Source organism: Furipterus horrens, unplaced genomic scaffold (assembly GCF_987537825.1).
Source record: "Furipterus horrens unplaced genomic scaffold, mFurHor1.1.pri manual_scaffold_10, whole genome shotgun sequence".
In the NCBI taxonomy this organism is placed as follows: Eukaryota; Metazoa; Chordata; class Mammalia; order Chiroptera; family Furipteridae; genus Furipterus; species Furipterus horrens.
Window position 1 is genome coordinate 102,582,020 of NW_028327180.1, and position 19,053 is coordinate 102,601,072.

The 19,053-nt window shown below is 52.5% G+C and overlaps 1 protein-coding gene across 5 annotated transcripts in view; it reads right to left on the reverse strand.

Annotated features, from left to right (window-relative positions):
* The window catches only part of SUN1 (Sad1 and UNC84 domain containing 1), a 44,215-nt gene that overhangs the window by 20,801 nt on the left and 4,361 nt on the right, over positions 1 to 19,053 (reverse strand). For 4 of the 5 annotated variants that reach the window (XM_090288712.1, XM_090288709.1, XM_090288708.1 and 1 more), the window contains exons 2-4: positions 7,294 to 7,390; positions 2,180 to 2,368; positions 687 to 856 (exon numbers count right to left, since the gene is read on the reverse strand). In XM_090288712.1, coding sequence (XP_090144838.1) covers positions 687 to 856; positions 2,180 to 2,368; positions 7,294 to 7,370 — 436 coding nt within the window. In that variant the 5' untranslated portion in view covers positions 7,371 to 7,390. Of the gene's footprint in view, positions 1 to 686; positions 857 to 2,179; positions 2,369 to 7,293; positions 7,391 to 9,669; positions 9,728 to 19,053 lie in introns of those variants that run through there. The other variant, XM_090288711.1, reaches the window with a different exon arrangement.

The window sequence follows — 19,053 nt, forward strand, 5'->3', positions numbered from 1 at the left end:
TTTCCTAAAATGCCTAAAATTAATGGTGATTTCTCAAGCTAGGCACATTCTCTTTGGGCTGAGGCAGAAGGACATCTCTGATGGAAATGCACACGCACAGTGTGTGCGAAGGACGTGGCAGCTGGGCGCTCCTGCGGGACAAGCCCTGTTTCTCACGCAGTGACCCTCGCACACGCACGTTCCGCTTGCTGCCTGGAACTGCTCCTGCTGGCTGAGCCCACATAGCAGCACAAACCCCAGTGCTTCCCAAAAGCAGCACATGGAACCCTGGAGCAAATCCAGGTCTTCCGGCCTTTTCCCAGGGACCGGCCCCAACATCCAGGGACACGACAGCAGTGCTGCCTGAGGAGCACCAGCTGGTCTAGCAGGACAGGGACCTCACTGTGGCTGCCTATACTGTTCCCGCTGTCACGGTGTCTACACTGGGTGCTTTCCAATGACTCAGAGGTGCTGGGCCCGCCTAGCCACACAGGGACATGCACCGAGGGAACACCCTGCACAGCCCCCGCTGGCCGCACTGCCTGCAGCGCACAGTGGGTGACCATCACGGCCGCAGGGCGGCACCAAGGCAGCGCCCGCATCTGCACCTGTGGGTCTGGAGGTTCCCTTGGCCTCGCTGAGCTCCACTGGCCATGATCCCTCCCTCCAGAACAATCTGAGAAATAGCCCCGCAGCAGCTGACTCACCCCAAAAGTGGTCCACCTGGGTCTGCTCTCGGATCAGAGACGCGTCCAGCACAGGGGGCCGCGGGCAGGCCCCACCCTGCAGCCCGCCAGCGGGGCCACCAGCGACCTGCTTGGAGGTGCGGCTCACGCTGAACGCCAGCTTGCTCGCACCTCTACGCTGTTTTGCTGTTCTAAACAGAGGAATGAGAAACAAGTTCACAGACCTCTTCTTGTAAATACAAAACGATCCTGTTTTGCCAACACAAAACCTTTGAGAATAAACACAGCATTTTTTAAGGCAGTATCTTTTTATGTCTTTCTGTTGTAATGACATACCCAGGGGACTGGGAGAGGGAGTCCTAAGCTAAGGTCCAAGAGCTCCTCCTAAAACTGTATCAACCAAATAGTTTCCACATTAATTTTGGGCTCTATGACACAAAGCGGCTAAAACTTAAAATAATTTAAAGTACAAAAACAGCCGAAGTATAAAAAAAAAACTATATGATTTTGAAATTTAACCCCTCCCTTCCTTTTTAAAACGAGTAACCACACACTTGTAACATGTCCCATTCTACTTCTCAGTCACCAGCTAAGACAGAACCGCATGAAGTCCGGCAAGCAGAGGCTGTAACCTAACGTCATTTCCACGTGCCTCTGGAGCACAAAGGAGAAAGGCCAGGCCTTGAGGGCCTTGAGAACTGACACTTTTGGGCACTGCACACCGTCAGGACCGACGGCAGGTGCACACCTCGGCAGGGACAGTGTGGGCGGGAGCCAGCAGCGGGAGCAGAGCAACAGGTGAGCACAGAGTCAGGAAGCCAGGTCCCAGCGGGGTGTCTTCACGCGGCGCACCCTGCTGGAACCACCTCCGGCGCCTTCGTGAATCTCCAGGTTGGAGACACAGAACCTCATTCTCTACATAAACTCCAAGCTGACCTCAATGTACGTGCAGCATGGGGATACCTCGATGGGGGTAGGGCTGCAGTCACCGTCCCCATTCCTGAGAGAGCCTTTCCGGGGAAATGTGTCCCTCTTCTGTGCGGCCACAGGAGAGCTGTCCTGCTCGCTCCTGTTTTCTAATGCACACAGACCTCGTCCACCGGTGCTCCTTCTGGTAGAGAACTCGTGACAGGCGCAGCAGAGGTGACGGGCGCAGATAAGACAACAGCTCCTGTGAGCATCTGTTTCTGCATGCTGGTTTTAGCAAACAGACCTTCTGCATCGGCCCCGCCCCCTAAACAGCCTGTGGTGGCACAACTGCGGGGCAGGTCCTGCTGCGAAGGCGAGCCATGTCCACAGGACGGGTGCCCACGCCCTCTCCAGGCTCTCTGATCGGAAAACCTTAACTGCAGTGCACCAACACCAGCACCCCGTAGGCTGCAGAGCCTGCGTCGGCCCTCATTCACAGCAAGGCCAGGATGCCTGTGCGCGCGTGACCTTACACTCCAGAGCACGCTCTTATAGCCCCACAGGCATGTGTCTGCACACGTGTGAGACAAAGGGGTGGGGCTCACCTGGCTGCTCTGTCCTGCAGGGAGGCCGTGCTGCTGGGACAGGCACCAGCGTGCCCCGCCTGGCCGCCCTCAGCGCCGTACGTGGTGGTGGCCAGGCGCAAACCACGGCGGGACATTCTTGGGGAATCAAACACGGGATCCAATCTGTGCTCCGCCTCGAAATCCAGAGCATCAGAAGAGTAACTTGAACTAGGAGGAAAACAATGAGTCAGAGATAAACAAGGCTTACAGAACCATTCTGCAAGAAATGAAACAAATAATGACCCTCATGTGCTACCCGTGATGAATTTTTAGGAACAGCCATTCTAGTGACAACTTCTACAAAGTGAAGCAGGCTGGCACACAGGCCAGCGTGTGTGAAGTTGGCGCCTGGTACCGAGTGCTGAAGTCTGGAGCTGAGAGTCACTTTACGACATGCTCTGTTCAGGAGAATCCCCGCCTGTGGGCAGGCAGCAAGCAGGTCAACCTGTGCCCGCTCACGCAGGGAGGACAGTGGCCACTCCCTGGCAGGGAGTCCCAGACACTGCGTCCCCGCAGGAACCCATGTACTCAGCACAGGAGGAAGCAAGTCACTGAACCATCTACCTACGCTGCCTCTGATGGCCCACAGCCAGAGACAAACCTGTGACAAAGAAGTCACGAAAGTTGTGTCCTGTGCTGTCAGCACGCTTTTCCAATCAAGCAGTACTTACTCTGTGCCAGCCCGTGCGGACGTGCCTCCTGAGCTGCCCCGCCTGTCCAAGTGGCCTGAGCACGCACAGAGCACCCCTTTCACGCAGGACTTACATCAGAGCAGCGGTCCCCAACCTTTTAGCACCAGGGACTGGTTTCGTGGAAGACAATGTGTCCACATGGACAGGGGAGTGGAAGGTGGACAAGAGGCGGAGCTCAGGTGGTAACGTCAGTGAAGCTTCGCTCGCTGTGGGGCGGCCCAGCTCCTAACAGGCCATGGACCGGTAGCGGTCCACGGCCCGGGGGTTGGCAACCCTGTATTAAAGGGTGACAGTGGGAAGCAGCCTCGGAGGCAGCCGTAGGGAGGACATGCATATCTGAGAGAAGCAAGTGGGCTGTTTAACATTTCTGCATAATCTGATTTAAAAATAGTTTCAGAATCAAACTCTTCTTAAACTCATCAGGTCTGACACAGAACGTGTTCGGTCACAGCAACAGCACACTGACACAATCAGCTTCACGTGACCACAGGCATGTGGCATGCCACATCTGCCTTTGGAGGTGGCCGGTATCGACCTAAAGACGGGAATGAGGGAAGGCATGAGCCACACCAGGTATGCAGCGAGGATGCTAAGGACACAATTTTAGTAGAAGCTAAAACAGCCTTAGTGTTCTTCCAGAAATATGTTATACAACTACGATTTCAGTTTAAGAAAAGCATATTATTTCAAACCAGAGTTCATCCTATAGGCAAGGACCAAACCCCCACCACTGGGCTTAAAGGACAGTCCCCTGTGGACGTGACCTCAGGAGACAGGTGCCCGTGGGACTCTGCACTCTCCCCCTGCCGCCCCGCACAGCACAACCCAGGTGCACTGGCAGTGCCACTGGGGAAGGGGGGGAGGTGTTCACAAGCCCTGCCTTCCCAGCACAGAGCCTGGTGGCTTCACTGTCACCAAGTGTCCCAAGCCTACACTCATGAGAGCAATGGGAAAAAGCGCTAGGAGAGGCCCCAGCTGCAGCGCCACAGCTGCCCCATGGGGGCAGGGGGGTTGGGGGAACACATCTACGCTTCCTAAACCCTAACCCTAACCAACGCCCAGCTAGGCAGGGGCTGGGTTCACTGCAGGGGGGAGGGCAGGGGGGCACTGGGTGTGTGCTCAGCCCCATCCCACAGGGGCCAGCAGTCCAGGAGCAGCAGGAGCTGCCTGCCCTCCAGCCCTCAGCTGGGCTCCCACCCTCCCTACGAAACAGGCTCCTCCGGACAGACGTGCCCAGAGCCCAGGGGAAGAGCTGAGCATCTGCAAAGACATAAGGCACCAGCAGCACAAGTGCCAAGCGTGGTGTTCACAGGACATCGCTGACTTTCTGTGAAGCTGGGGGGGGGGGGGGCCACAAAGCTGCCAGCTGAGGTGTCCGGTGCAGGATGAGAGAGTTAAGTGACATGACTGGGACAGAAAGAGGCCACGTACACAGAGCCCCAAGGACGCGGTCTAGTCCCCTCAGGTAGGAGGTCTCAGTTTGGTCCTCTCATCACTTACGTGTTGTCATTGACACGCATGGCTCTTTTTTTTCTAATAAAAATGCATATAGAGGTTTCACAAGGAAAAGGACCTTAGGATCGGTGGTACCTCGGTGCTCCTCATTCATTTGCTCCAGAATGTGTGATGAGGGCGGAAACACATTGCTCTTTTAAGAGTCTGTTAAAACTGAAAAAATTTGACTGCAGTTGAAAGCCAGAAGCAGCTATGGACACGGGTGCACAGAGCTGTGTGTGGGCAGTGAGCCAGCCGGGGCCGCAGTAGAGACCCCACCCAGGCCGTGCCTTGTCCGTGGGCCGAGCCGGTCTATGCACTGACCGCCCGAGGACTCTGGCCATGCTGGATGTTCAGAGGTTTGCTTCCCTGAGCGTCCACCCCTCGGGTGGCACATTCAAGTCCCAGTGCCCGGCTCACACACTGCTCCTCCATCACTGTCTCTTTGGGCCTCACCACCACGTCCTCCCTGCGCCCCACCCTGATGGCCTTCTGTCCCAGTGCCCTGGCCATATCCCGACTGGGTGAGCCCTGCAGCTCTCGGCTCGGTCCTAGACGGCTGCTGTCAGCCACCAGGAGGTCGGGTGCCTCCCTCTGTCCCCCACAGGTCCTTGCTCCTGCCTGGTGACCATGGGGTAACCTGGTGCCTGGTGGTCAGGGCCACCACCGTCTCTGTCCCCTCCTCACTTCCAGCTTCACCACCCCTCCTCCACCTGTAGCTCCCTGGTCCCCGAGGCTCGGCTTCTTCCTCCCCAGCAGCGAGGGGCAGCATCTCAGATGACCTATGCAGGACCCACGGTCGCGCTGCCCTGTGGGCTCCGCGCCGAGCCTCCGCTTTCTGGACCCTACAGTCAGGCACCTCTTCGCACTGTCCTCAACTTCCCTCTCGTCTGTCCCCATGGCAAAAAAACAAAAAACAGAAAGTAAACACAGCATGCCCTTCCTCCTCCCTTGCCAGCCAAGCGCTGAGAGGCACCTGCCCTCACTCCTCACGCGCCTCAGCCCCGCTGGCCCAGGTGCTGCAGGGCCCATGGTCAGGGGCTCCCACGGGCTGAGCTCGCCACAGGCCGGTGCTCGTCCTGCGTGGCCTTCCTGCAGCATCTGACGGGCCCGTCATCCACCCTCCTGCTCAAAGTACTCTCTCCTCTTTCACAACCAACAGCCATTTCCCACACTTTCTTTCCAGTTGAAAACCAACTTCTCCAGAGCCCTCCTCTCCAGCCCAGCCTGCACCCAGTGGCGTGTACCAGGGCGAGGTGTCTGCGAGCTCCCGGACAGGCCTCCCTGACCAGGGCCACGCTCCCCAGCGGCTGCCATGCCCGCCCTCTGAAAGTGATGGGACTTCAGTGAGCAGGGCAAGCAGACCCCACTGACCAACCTCCACCCCCGAGGGAGACAATCGGATACTGTGCACCTGCACTCAGAGCAACGGGAAGTACCAGCTGCAGTGTAGTCATGGCAACACCCAACCGAAGCCTGCAACTGACCAATCTCTACATCTAACTACAGCTTACCGGAAACACAGATTAACACTAGACCAAACCACCCAAACAGAATGTGAGCACCCTTGATAGGTTTCTGTTAAAAGAAAAGGAGTATCTGGGAAGCTGGAGAGCTGACTAGGTATCTGGTGTATTAACAAGTTACTAGGCGTTATTTTCAATTACCAGGGGCTCTTTGTCACTATGTCATCTTTTAGCCACTTGCTTCAAGACAACCTCCTGGGGAGGGGCGAGAAGGGGAGAGGCCACGGGGCTGTTCCCACCGACTACATGGTCACTCTGCCTGACAGTTTCTGCAGCAGGAAAACAACTTCGTGGAGTGGGCGGAATAGCCAGGATGCTGGACACCGAGGCCGCTCTGGGGGAGACCGTGCGCCCAGTGTCACTTGGAGCAGTCACCGGCAGTGAGGGGCTCGCAGCAGCCGAGGGGGGTGTGGCAGGGAGGGGGTGGACACTTCTGCACGCGGCAGCGTCCTGATCTTCTCAGCACAGACCTGCTTGTGCAGCTCCCGGTAAACCCTTCACCGGCCCAGAGCAGCGCCCCCGCCCCCCCCGCCCCCCCCTTGGTCTGCATCCTGAAGGGAGGCTGCCAGCCACTGAAATGGACAGCGGTGCGGTCCCAACAGGGACCCAGACAGACGCAGCTTTTAAAAACTATATTTAAAATAGGTTACAAAAGCTAAAAATAAATTAGTAAGAATAATTATTTTCATGCTCCGCAATATAGAATAAGGGATAGTTTACTCGAGTTGGTCCACTCAATCTGTTCTAAAACACTGTGTGTCACTGCATGAAGGGTGACGTGACCTAGAACTGTGAATGAAAACTACTCCGTCCTTCCATGGGAGGCTGACTATGCTGTGAGTGTTCTCCAAAGGCAGCCGATCGGTGTTTCCCTCCCTCTCCTCCTCTCTCCCTTCCCCTCCCTCTAGAATCAATAAAAATGAAAAACATGGTAAAGTGTTCTCCTTAAGATGCCTCCAGTTTTGTTAGTGTCCCATCCAGCTGCGCTCTTCAGAAGATGAGCAGCTGAAAAGCCCAGGGTGTCCCCCTGCGCTGCTCACGTGGGGCCGTCAGAGCCCCAGCCCGTCAGCTGTGCCACACCCTCTCCCGACACTAATAACAACGACACGCCCTGCCCTCGCCAGGAAGCTGCTGGGGAGACCACAGCCCTGGGGCGGAGTCTGGAGCAGCAGCTCCGGTGCAGGGAGCGATCCCTGAGTCACCAGGAAGGTGCCGTTTGCAAACAGCCTCACCATTTCCGTGTCAGCTGAGCTGCTTCCTAAAGGCTCAGGGCAACAGTGTGGCACAGACGCGTCTCTCTAACCATGACCCGTGGCTGCCAGTCCCACAGAGACCCCTTAACTCCACGGCACCCAGAGGCAGCACGACACCCCACGCTCACCTGAGTGCGTACGTGTAGCCGGTGTTCGCGGGCACGCACTGAGGCGGCGTGTACATGTGGAGCCGAGAAAAGTCCATGTCCGCGGTCTCAGATCATACTGCAGAAGCAGGAGAGAGCAAGGCAGGGTTAGGGTCGGAGCACAGAGACACGCCCTGCCTGCAGGCGCCCGCTCCCTGGGGACGGCTGCACGTCACCATGCAACCTGAACGGGGCGAAGCCAGCAGGGCAGCTCTGTTTTTATCTCCTGAACACAGGGAGGCGTTTTCTCACAGCTACAAGCTGAGCGCAGAAAGATGTCTGTTTAGTCCCCTAAAATGACATATCGTAAAAGCCCCTGAAGGAATCCTAGATCAACAGACCTGTAATCATGAAACTGAGGGCACCTCCAAAAGAACAGCGAAAGAACCGAGAACCCTTTGCAAACGTGTTGTTAAATTCCCAAAGGTAGCCGATGTTCTCCCTCGTCTGGGGCTGGCTCTCCCTGTTGCCCCCACCCCCCCCACGCACATGCCGACCCAGACCAGCCCCTCAGAGCCAGACGACGCAGGTGAAGAACACGTGAGCTTAAGGAACTGTTTACACTTTTATTGCTCCCCAAAAGAAAAATTATTGTTAAATTAAAAAGTGTTTTGCACTGTTTTTCAGGTTGTCATCTAAATTTCTTTGAAATGACTCAAATGTTCCTCTGGCTAAAATTATTCTCTGTCTCTCTCTCTCTCTCTCTCACACACACACACACACACCCCCCACTCCAATCTTTTTTTAAAAGTTCATAGCAGTAATGTGAGCCTTAATCTGTTGTTGAATAATCTAAAGGGAGAGAAAAATAAAAATAAAGACCATCCTGGACAAAAAATATTTATGTACAAAGGACTGATTTCTGCAGAAACAGAACAATCCTAAAATTTGTATGAAACCACAAAGACCCTGAGAAGCAACACAGCCGGGGGCCTTGCGCTCCCTGGTCTCCAGCTACGTCAAGGAGCACTGAGAGAAGTGTGGTGCTGGCAGAGAAACAGACGCACAGGTCACGGCAGCAGGGTGCCCAGGCGGAAACCCACGCACACACGAGCAATTCCTTTACGACAAAGAAGGCAAGAATAGACAATGGGAAAAACAGCCTCTGCAGTAAGCGGCTGAAAAAACTGGGCAGCTTTATGCAGAAGAATGAGGCTAGACTGCTCTCTCACACTGACACACGGATCAGCTCAACACGGGTTCAAGGCCCGAATGGAAGGCCGGGACCGGGGAGCGAACGCACGGGCAGCGAGTGCCCTGACAGAGCTTCGGCCGCGGTTTCTCGGATACGACACCCAGTGCAGTGGGGCCGCGTCAAACTGAAATGCTCTGCCCAGCCGAGGCACCAGTCAACACAGTGGAAAGGCAGCCAACCAAATGGGAGGAAACATTTACTAATTCCCTGTCTGATAAGGGTTAATATCCGAAATACACACAGAACGCATACAAGTCAACAGCAAAACCACCAACAATCCAACTGACAAGACAGGCAGAGGACCTGAGCCACATCTTCCCCAAGAGGACACGCAGATGGCCGAAAAGGTGCCCAACGGCAGTGACCAGCAGGCAAACGCAGGCCAAAACCGCAGAGACGGCACCTCACGCCGGTCAGGACGGCCGGGACCCCACGTGCTGGTGAGGCGCGGAGAGGCGGGAGCTCCGGGCGCCGTGGCTGGGGACACAGACCCCTCAGACAATTAACTCGAGAGCAGCAATTCTGGGTACGGATCCCAAGAAAATAAAAACACCAACTCAAAAAGGCGTCTGTGCCCCCCCCCGTGCCCTGCAGCGCCATTTCCAACAGCCAGCAGAGGAGCGGCCACGCGCTCGATGCTGCGGGTGGCACCACGGACACACACGGGGTGCTGCGCTGAGCGAAACATGTCAGACCGACACAGACAGGCACCACGGGTCGCCCTCACAGAAGGCTCGTTTCTAAAAGTTTTAAATAAATAAGCAAAAAAGAAAAATAAAAGAGAACAGACGGTTGCCAGAGGTGGGAGAAATGGTTGAACTGTTTGGTTTTTTTTTTTTAGTTTAAATAAATTGAATTTCTTTAATGAAATGAAATAAGTCACCGATTTCTACAAGCTAAGACGAACACATGTCAGCTCAGACCATTTCCTGTGAAACAGCCTGTTCTTGTCCCCCCCCCCCGCAGTCACTCCGCAGCCCATGAGCTCTCTCTCTTGGTCAGAACACTCTTATCGCCTACATATGAAGTTCACTGCGCCTAGGAATTTCCACAAATACCACAAACCCCTGCACTTCAACACTCTTCCACGCTGCTCAGCCCCTCCCCAGGCCCAAGCCCACCAGCCCCCCAGGATAGGCCCCCAGCAGCAGCACGCTCCTCACCTGGCCTCACTCTGCACCCCGCTCACAGCAGCCTCACCCCGGTGTGTGCTCAGCGGCCTGGCTGCCTCGCCCTTCAGGGCGCGCCACTCGAGCTCCCAGCGGTCCCCTCCCTCACTGCAGCCCAGCAGTGGGATGGGGCCAGGTCTGCTCCCTTCCTGGGGCGGAACCCGAGCCCCACCTCAGCGGCAGGGCCGGCAGGGCTTCTGCCTGCACGGATGTTCAGTGGTCACTCACTAAGCAACGCAACTGCCCATGGAGCAGCCATATTAATGCCCCGCACTGCTCACCCTCTGGAGGGGTTAAGGGGCTCATTTTAATTTAAAAAATATATTTTATTGATTATGCTATTACAATTGTCTCAATTTTCCCCCTTTGCCCCCCTCCACCTGGTACCCCTCTTCCCTCCAGCAATCCCACCCCCTTAGTTCACGTCCGTGGGTCGTGCATGTAAGTTCTTTGGCTTCACCCTTTCCTATATTATTCTTAACTCCCCCTGTCTATTTTGTACCTACCAATTCACTGGGGAACATAATTTTCGTTGAGTTAGATCTGACACTTGTTTTTGACTAACTTTTGGCATCTGAATCCAAAAATGACCCCAGTTTTTCTCTATCACATCAACTTTTTAAGGTACAGGATACCCTCCCTTGTCTCAAAAATCATACATGTACAAAGGAAAATAAAGAAAAAAATTATCTGAATATACTGTTTATTTGGAGTTGTTTTACTCACAGAAAGGCTATATATCGTTACTGTAAGTCAAACTGCATATAAATAGTAAAGTTCTGCTAACGAACATACCTATTAAGGTATTTTATCTTTTCAAACGACAGGCTAGGAAATGCCAAAACGAGATACTTGAAACAGTCTCCTTCAGTTGGCAAAGCTTTGACAAATTGCTTCATGAGACCCAGTTTTATGTGCAGAGGTGGGATTATAATGTTCTGTCAACAAGTGGCTCATGTAGAATGTTTGGATCACCAGGTTTGAGGTCAGATCTTGGAGGCCAGTTCGAATCCACCCAATGCTCCTCATCAGCTCTGCTGTCCCACACACACAGAAAACAGGGATCCTTGGCATATTCGCGTTGCTGACCAGGAAAGGAGCAGACCATTTTAAGGTCAACACAGATGATCCAATTGTGCTTGTGATATTGCAACAAATCAACGACTCTTCTTATGTCTTTACGTATTTCACAAAAACAAACTGAATGGCCAGTTGGGACGGCACCAAATAAACTGCCACTGTGGAGGAGGACACACTTCAAGCTCCGCTTTGAGCTACTGATGAACAGTTGCCATTCAGTTGTGTATAGATTGGAATCCCCAATTCCTCCATTAAACCATGTAGGTTATGGCAATACACAAAGCCACCGTCACTTTGAAAGTACTGCAGAAATGCACTTTGTCTTGATTGAAAGTAGGATACCGTCACTCCTTTTTCAAGCAAGTTTTTCTCATGCAGTCTTGATGCTAGGAGTTCTGAAGCCTTTTTGGATAGTCTCAAATCTCGTGCCAAATCATTCAACTCAAATCCCTGATGAACTGAGTCATCTTCAATTTCAAAATCGTCATCGTTGCTGTCACTTAGTTCTTCACCGTACTCCGTTTTTTGAAAGAGGGTAGTTCAATGAAAACTGGCACTGGGATTTCAGCTGAATGAGGCACTGGGCGTACAGCTGATGGTAGACTAGGATACCCTATTTTACATTTATTTTTCTTGTTCCATCCTGACATTTTCACTATATAAAAGTAAGAGTCACTTGAATGATCTCTGGGCTCTCGCCAAACCGTAGGTATACCAAATGGCAATTTATCATGTGTTCCCTTCGTCCACATCCGTAAACTCTCGACACACTGCTTGCACACCTTGTGAGGGACCCAAGGCTTATCTTGATCACCAAGTTTTACTTTAAAATATGCAAAATAGGCTTGCCTGACAAATGCGCCTATGTTTGTCCTTTGGGAATGGTGGAACTGCCACAGATATAACAAAATGAATCAGGGTTGTTTAGGCACTTACGATGAGGAATAGCAGAGGCAGACATGAGCTGAAGGAAAGGAAATAAGTACTTATGTAAATAAAAAAATAACTCCTGCTAACTCCTTGTATACAGACAAGAACTCGGACTACACTTTGGAATATGATTCACTATACAGAGTGGCACACAACCTTTCACCTCACTGTCTCATGTGTAACTGGACAGCCTAGACAAGTATGAACCTGTCGCTGGTCCCCAAGGTCATCTCCCACCCTCTCCACTTGAGGGAGGTTTGCTCTCAGCCAATAGGAGAGCACCAGTGCTTCCCTCGATCCAGGCTCGATCCAGCCTAGAGTGGTCACATTAAGATAAGCTGTACAGAAAAAAACTTGACGTGATAGAAGAAAACTAACTGCAGTTTAGAAATCAGCATGCCTATTTAAGTCTAAAACAGGTGAAAAATCAAACTCAATGGGAATTGTGTTAAAAATTGTTCCCTTGTGTTATGGCTTCTTAGTCCCTGCACCATTTCCCCATTTCTCCCCCTTTCCCTTCCCAGTTGATAACCCTCCAGATGATCCCCGTACCTACGATTCTGTTCCTATTCTGGTTGTTGGCTTAGGTTTTTGTTTTTTTTGTTTTATTTTTTAGATTCAGTTGTTGATAGTTGTGAGTTTGTTGTCATTTTAGTGTTCATAGTTTTGATCTTCTTTTCCTTAAGTCCCTTTGACATTTCATATAATAATGGCTTGGTGATGATGAACTCCTTTAGCTTTACCTTGTCTGGGAAGCACTTTATCTGCCCTTCCATTCCAAATGATAGCTTTGCTGGGTAGAGTAATCTTGGTTGTAGGTCCTTGCTGTTCGTCACTCTGAACTAACCCTAACCCTTCTTGCCTGCAAAGTTTCTTTTGAGAAATCAGCTGAGAGTCTTATAGGCACCCCTTTGTAGGTAACTCTCTGCTTTTCTCTTGCTGCTTTTAAGATTCTCTCTTTATCTTGAACCTCTGGCATTTTAATGATGATGTGTCTTGGTGTGGTCTTCTTTGGGTCTAGCTTGTTTGGGACTCTTTGTGCTTCCTGGACTTGTATGTCTATTTCCTTCACCAAATTAGGGAAGTTTCCTTTCCTTATTTTTTCAAATAAGTTTTCAATTTCTTGCTCCTCCTCTTCTCCTTCTGGCACCCCTAGGATTCGGATGTTGGCCTGTTTGGAAATATCCCAGAGGCTCCTTAGACCATCCTTGTTTCTTTTAATTCTTTTGTCTTCTTGCTCTTCTGATTTGAATGCTTTTTTCTTCCTTAGGTTCCCAGTTGTTGACATGAATCCTGGCTTCCTTCCCTTCACTACAGGTTCCCTGTAGACTTCTTTTCTTTCTGCTGTACTCCATGAGTTCTCTCAACACCCTGATCACCAGTGTTTTGAACTCTGCATCTGGTAGGTTGGCTATCTCTGTTTCGTTAGTTCTTTTTCTGGGGTCTTGATCTGTTCTTTCATTTGGGCCATATTATTTTGTCTCCTCAATTTGACAGCCTCCTCGTGTTTATTTCTGTGTATTAAGAAGAGCTGCTTTGACTCCCTGTCTTAGGCACCTGTAAATTTTATGGGGTGGAGCCTTAGGTACTTGCCAAGGTGGGGCCACCCACTTCACCTCTTTGCGGCTCTGTTTGGTGAAGACTTGCAGAGGGGACAATGTCACTTCCTGGCCTCTGGAGCTTTACCCAGGAGGAAGTTGTCTCCCAGCACTCGCCCTGTTTCCAGTCACTTCACCCATTTCCCACATGCCACTGGTGCCCTTCCAGCTGTTGCCCTGGTGCTGAAACCCAGATAGGGAGGATCTGTGTAAGGCCAAAGCCCATGTGGACTCTTTTAAAAGGAGTCTCCTAAAAACCCGGCAGTTTTCTATGCCACCCCAACCCTCCCTGGTCTTTACAGCAGAAGTTACAGGGATTTATTGTCCTGTCACCAGAACCCTGTGCTGCGTGGTCTGGCCTGGGGCTGGGGCCCTCGCTCCCGAGGTGTCCCTCCCGATTTTCCTCCACCACAGGGAGCGTGGGACCGCTCGTTCGGCCGCCTCTCTGTGCCGCATCGCGTTTCCGCCCCCCCTGCCTGTCTGGATGGATGTGTCTTCTTTAAATCCTTGGTTGTCGGACTCCATACGGCTTCATTCTCTGACGGCTCTGGATATTTGTTGTGTGGTCCAGTTGTAACTTTTTCTGTAGTTGTGTGAAGAGGCAAAGCATGTTTCCCAACCTTCCATCTTGACTGGGAGTTCTTCACAAACCTTTTTTAGAAATTGAGAAGAACTCTTCCGGGTAAAGCAGCAGCTCCCAGGGGTATGGCCGCCCGGGCAAAACATCCACACACAGCCCGTGTTTAAAATAGCCTGTTTCTTACACACTGACGAAACCCAAACTCCCTGACTTCACTCCCAAAGTGATGCTTCACGTGAACATGTTACCACACCTGCATTACTGCCCATCATCATGCCTCAGGCGACCCAACTCCCACCAGCTCTGCTATGACGGGGGTGCAGTAAGTGCTCGGTGACTGTTTCCTGGACTGGTTTACAGAAATCAGTGCTACAGACAAGTGACGGCCTTCAGTGCAGGGCCGTGACAGTGACACGGAGGCATCTGAGCACCCAGACAACGCGGATGGGGCCTGATCGCCGGTGCTCACAGCCCAGCTGTGCCCCACGAGCTGACGCATGGGGGCAGCCCTACCACTGGGAGCTGGGCGCTGACAGGAGGAGGCAGGTCTGTCTGTGACTCCGTGGCCTAGCCTGGTGAGGGGGACGCATGCAAGAACGTGACCCTGCAGCCTTTATTTTTAAAAGTTACGTTAATATGCTGTCATGTTTTTATCCACTGAAAGGACATATAATGGCTCGTTTCTAATGTATAACAAATGATGTTCTCAAAAGCTATCAGAGGTATAGGACCCGCCATACCCACATTTCTCAACCTTTTCTTCCCATCGATGAGACACAGGCAACGCTGGGCCACACCAGCTCCAGCCAGGTTTACCTTCTTGTCTGAAATAAAGTTCTGCCAGGGAACCAAGCACCACTACTGGCCGTACAGGATTACAGCAGGGACAGGCTAAAAAATCCTACCAGTGACAACGGGGAGATGCAGCTGAGTGACAGACAGTGGCAGATTTTTTGTAAAACAGCTACAAATGTAATAGAATGCCTAAAGATAACACCATGGGAGGAGCAGCAGCGGGGACATACCTGAGACAGTGGGAATCCTGGGTAGGGGGTTGGAGGAAAGGGAGCTGGGAGAGGTCACCCACCCCCAGCATCGGGGCCAGCCTGGAGCCACTGCAGCCCCGGGGGTGTGATCAGATGCCCTGTCACTCCCGCCCCTGCTGGGGCTGCTCCGCCATCACAGTAGTTTTACGTCCAGTCTCCCACAAGATGCCTGGGCCGGAGCAGACCCGAGGCCAGCTGGGCGCTGCGCAGCCACCCCGTGCTGCCCAGCCCAGAGAAGTGCGGGAGGACTGGGCTCCTGTGAGCAGAGCGCTGGGCGGCAGGCGGGGGCAGAGCGCTCAGAGTGAGCGCCATGCCCATGACTGTTGCTAGAATTTGCTTTACTGTTTCTCTCTACATAAGGCCCTTCTCTTCTATCAACCTGGCTCCTCCCTTGCCACTTCCCTCCACCTGAACAGATCACAATGTGGGTTCAGATCACCTTAAAACTAACCTTTAGTTTCCACAACACAATGTAATCACTAAATAAAATTATAAGATAAATAATGTTTTCAAAGGGTCAAATGAAAATAACACGTGGACGGCCATGCCTCGCACATGACAAACACCCCTTTGAAATCAGCGTCTGTTTTGTGGACTAAGATTCCACAGCCTACGGCTTAAATATAAAAAAGAAACAGGTTTTTCCTTCTGAGTTACAATCCCTGAGCTGGAAGACTCACTCACCGCGCCGAAACGGAAAAGAGAGTCCGCTGGGCGCCCGCAGCTCACCAGCCCAGCCCCAGCCCCTCTCAGAAGCGCATCGGAACAGGAGTGCTGAGCATTCTCAGAATGCCGGTTCCAGCCCCTGACGTCACTGCTAATTAAAGCCCGCTGTAACATTAGAGCCTGCCTATTCCTACCGCGGCTGAAGGCGACGGCCTGCCCGCCTCAGCCAGAGACTCGAGGGAGATCTGATTGCGTCCAGTATCTGAGCAGGATCACAACAGTAAGTGAAAAATGGACTGAAAACGTTTCTACGGCACCAGAAAATTCTGGAAAGAATCCAAAGGGCCCTGGCCAGGTGTCACTGTCCTCGCTTTTCTGATCCTTTCCCCTGGTCTATATGCCCTTGTCACAGGCGCGGTCGGGTGAGTGCCCTGGACTGCAGGAGGGACAGACTGAGAGCCACCGCCCCTGCACACGCCACAGAAGGGAGCTGGGCTCACACGGGGCAGGACACAAAGCTCTGTTTTGGTTCTTTAATGCTTTGGTCAAAAACGGAGTTCAATTCTCCCACCACATACAATGTGAATCTGTGCTGATTAGAACATCCATACTAGCTACTAACAACCTGAAAAACATGCCTGAAAAACCTCAAAAACTACAAATCACATGGTTGAAAAGAGCTTCAAGCAAATGGCAGAATCAAAGAATGATAAAGCCGTAGGCTCTGAAATGAAATCTGCACCCACTATTTTCTCAGGAAACACGCGGCTCCAGAGGAAGCCCGGAGACCACTCTGCACCCCAATACCATCCTCTAGGGGACGACAGCTTTTATTAAATGAGGCGCAGGTGCCGCCTGTAGAGGTTAGTGTGTTCCCAGTCGGGCTCTCCGTGAGCTGACTTGGTTGCTGATGAAGTTGACTGAGACAGAAGTGAGCCCGGCTGCACCAGGACGACCGACGTAGCTGTCTGGTCAGGAACTTGGGAACAACCGCCTCACCACCGTTTAAGTGGCATGACCCCCATCCCCGAACCCACCATCAGAACCTGCGCACAGAGAGAAATGCTATCCAAAGGGACAGTGACAGACAGGACCCTGTCCCTGCTCTGAGCACGGCTCCAGACATGCCATCTGCCACATGGGCTCTGGGGAGGGGAGGGGAGGGCGTCTCAGCTGCCAGCGCAGGCCCACCGGGACCTGTGGCCAAGCCCTGGGGACCTTACAGAGAGACGGGGGGCATGGGGTGCAGGGACACACGACAGACAGACACAGGCACGCTTGTTCCCACCCCAGCCTCACCGTCCTCGAGCACTCAGGGCTCAGCTCTCAGAACAGTCAGGCGTTTCATTATGACGTCCCTGTAAATAAGACTCACTTTCAAAACAAGTCTAAACATAACTACTAAATCTTAACATAATTACTCTGCTCAGAATTTTAATTCTGTTAAAACCAAATACAGTAGCCCCTCTCTATATCACGATTCACTTATTGCGGCTTCACTGTATCATGGAATTTTTTAAAATATTATATTTAATTATTTATCGCAGACTTTTCGCTATATCGTGGGATTTTGCGGTACTGTATACGTATGTTGTTCAAGTTACGTAGGTTTCAGAGGTTAGAGTATGTTTAAGAACATAAGTGGTGTTTATAAAAGTGTGGAAAAGGTTAATAAGGAAGCGGGAAAGGTTAATAAGGGACTGGGAACGGTTTATAAGTGTGTGGGAAGGGTTCATAAAGCCTTAACTTTTATATAAATACTAAAATAAATGTAAGGTTCCTACCTCGCAGATTTTCACCTATCGCGGGGGGTCTAGAACGTAATACCCGCGGTGAGTGAGGGAAGACTGTAATGTAGAGACTGATAAAAACACGAGCTGTTTCTGCCCATGGAGTTGAACAGTCACCACTGGGCTGGACATGACCCCTTCCCCTCAGGTCACAGTCCACAGAATTACTTTTGCAACGTAATAAACAGGAACCAGCATCACATTTTCATTTTCAAGAAGCAAAACAATGTTTACAAAAACAATGCGATTTACACTAAGTGAGCAGCTTTGACCCAGCGAGTCAGACGCAGCAACTGCAGCCTGAGAACATCTGCACGGGCCTTACAGGGCGCTGCGACGCTCTACGGCTGCCGGAGTGCGGCTTTAAAGCAGTCAGAAAAGTACTGCACCGAATTAGCGTCCGTGACCGAGAATGGGACTTCTGCTCTCCAGTTATCCCCTTCTGTACTGTTAGAATTCTTTTTAATAGTAAGCATTGGTTGTGTAACAATTACCTGAATAAATATTACTTTCAAAACGAAAGAAACGGGGTGTCTGATGTGAGGCAGTGAGGGGCGGCCAGGCCACTGGGCCCGCCTGGGCTGCGGCCGTCACTCAGCTGTGAGAGCTCGGGCGCCAGTAGGACCTCCGCCTGGGGCTGCTCCCGGGAGAACACGCAGCGCCCCACCCTCCTGCGCCAGCTCTGGCCTGGGGGGGAGCGGGTGGGGGTGGGGGGGGGCTATGTTCACACACCTCAGAGCTGCCCTGCCCCACACAGGGGGATCCGCTGTGACAAATACAGCCATAAAGTAAATTTAAAAGTAAATAAAACCACAGAATAAGAAAACAGAACTCAGTTATTTTCCGCAGCAACGCTGTATTGACAGTTTCTTGCCAAGATGTGATGCTTCTTTTCTTTTTTTGGAAAGGCTCAAGCAGCAGGAAGAGGTGGAGGCCAGATACGCCTGTTTACACAACAGAAGCGCCCGAGTCTCTGGGAAAGGACGCCTCGCCCTGCCCAGTGCAGGACAAGCTCCAGATCTCGTCAGAAGAACTCCAGCCCCTCCCGTGCTCTGCTGAAGTCCAGAGGCAGACACTTTACCGGGTGTGTGTCGCCGTGAGGCCTTGCAGAGCACAGGAAGCAGGGACCCAGCCCCAGCCACTGCAGGAGGCCACCCACACAGCTGCCTCCCCTGGAAGAGCTGGGCACAGCGCCCCTCCTGACGCTGGGATTGTCGGACTCTGGGGACTCCGGGGCCACGCCGCCGGCTAAGGCTGTCCAGGCTGTTAACCACGCACATATCCCCTAGGCCAGGGACCCCCTCCTGGGGACTGAGCTGGCTGTGAGTCTTTCCCTGGCTCTCGTGTCTGGCCTGGAAAGGCCTCCCTGACCCAGGAACACAGAACCAGTCTGTGTGGGACTTTATCTTTATAACTCCTACTGATTTGACTTCTACCTTTGCAGCCATGTTTAACACACCTACCCCATCTCAATCCCTGCGCGGACGGGAGGCTGGCAGCGGCCCCTCTTCACCCCGAGAGCATTTCCGGCAGGGATTGCTCAGCCTGTCCCATCACCCCCAGCCTGCGCCCCCGCCCCCAGCAGAGAGGCAGCCAGCTCCCTCCAGGGCGTCACCTTCTTCCCTGCTGCCCCCTGGCCACCCCACCTCTTGCTGGCATCAGATCCTGAACTCTCTGGGCAGGCACGA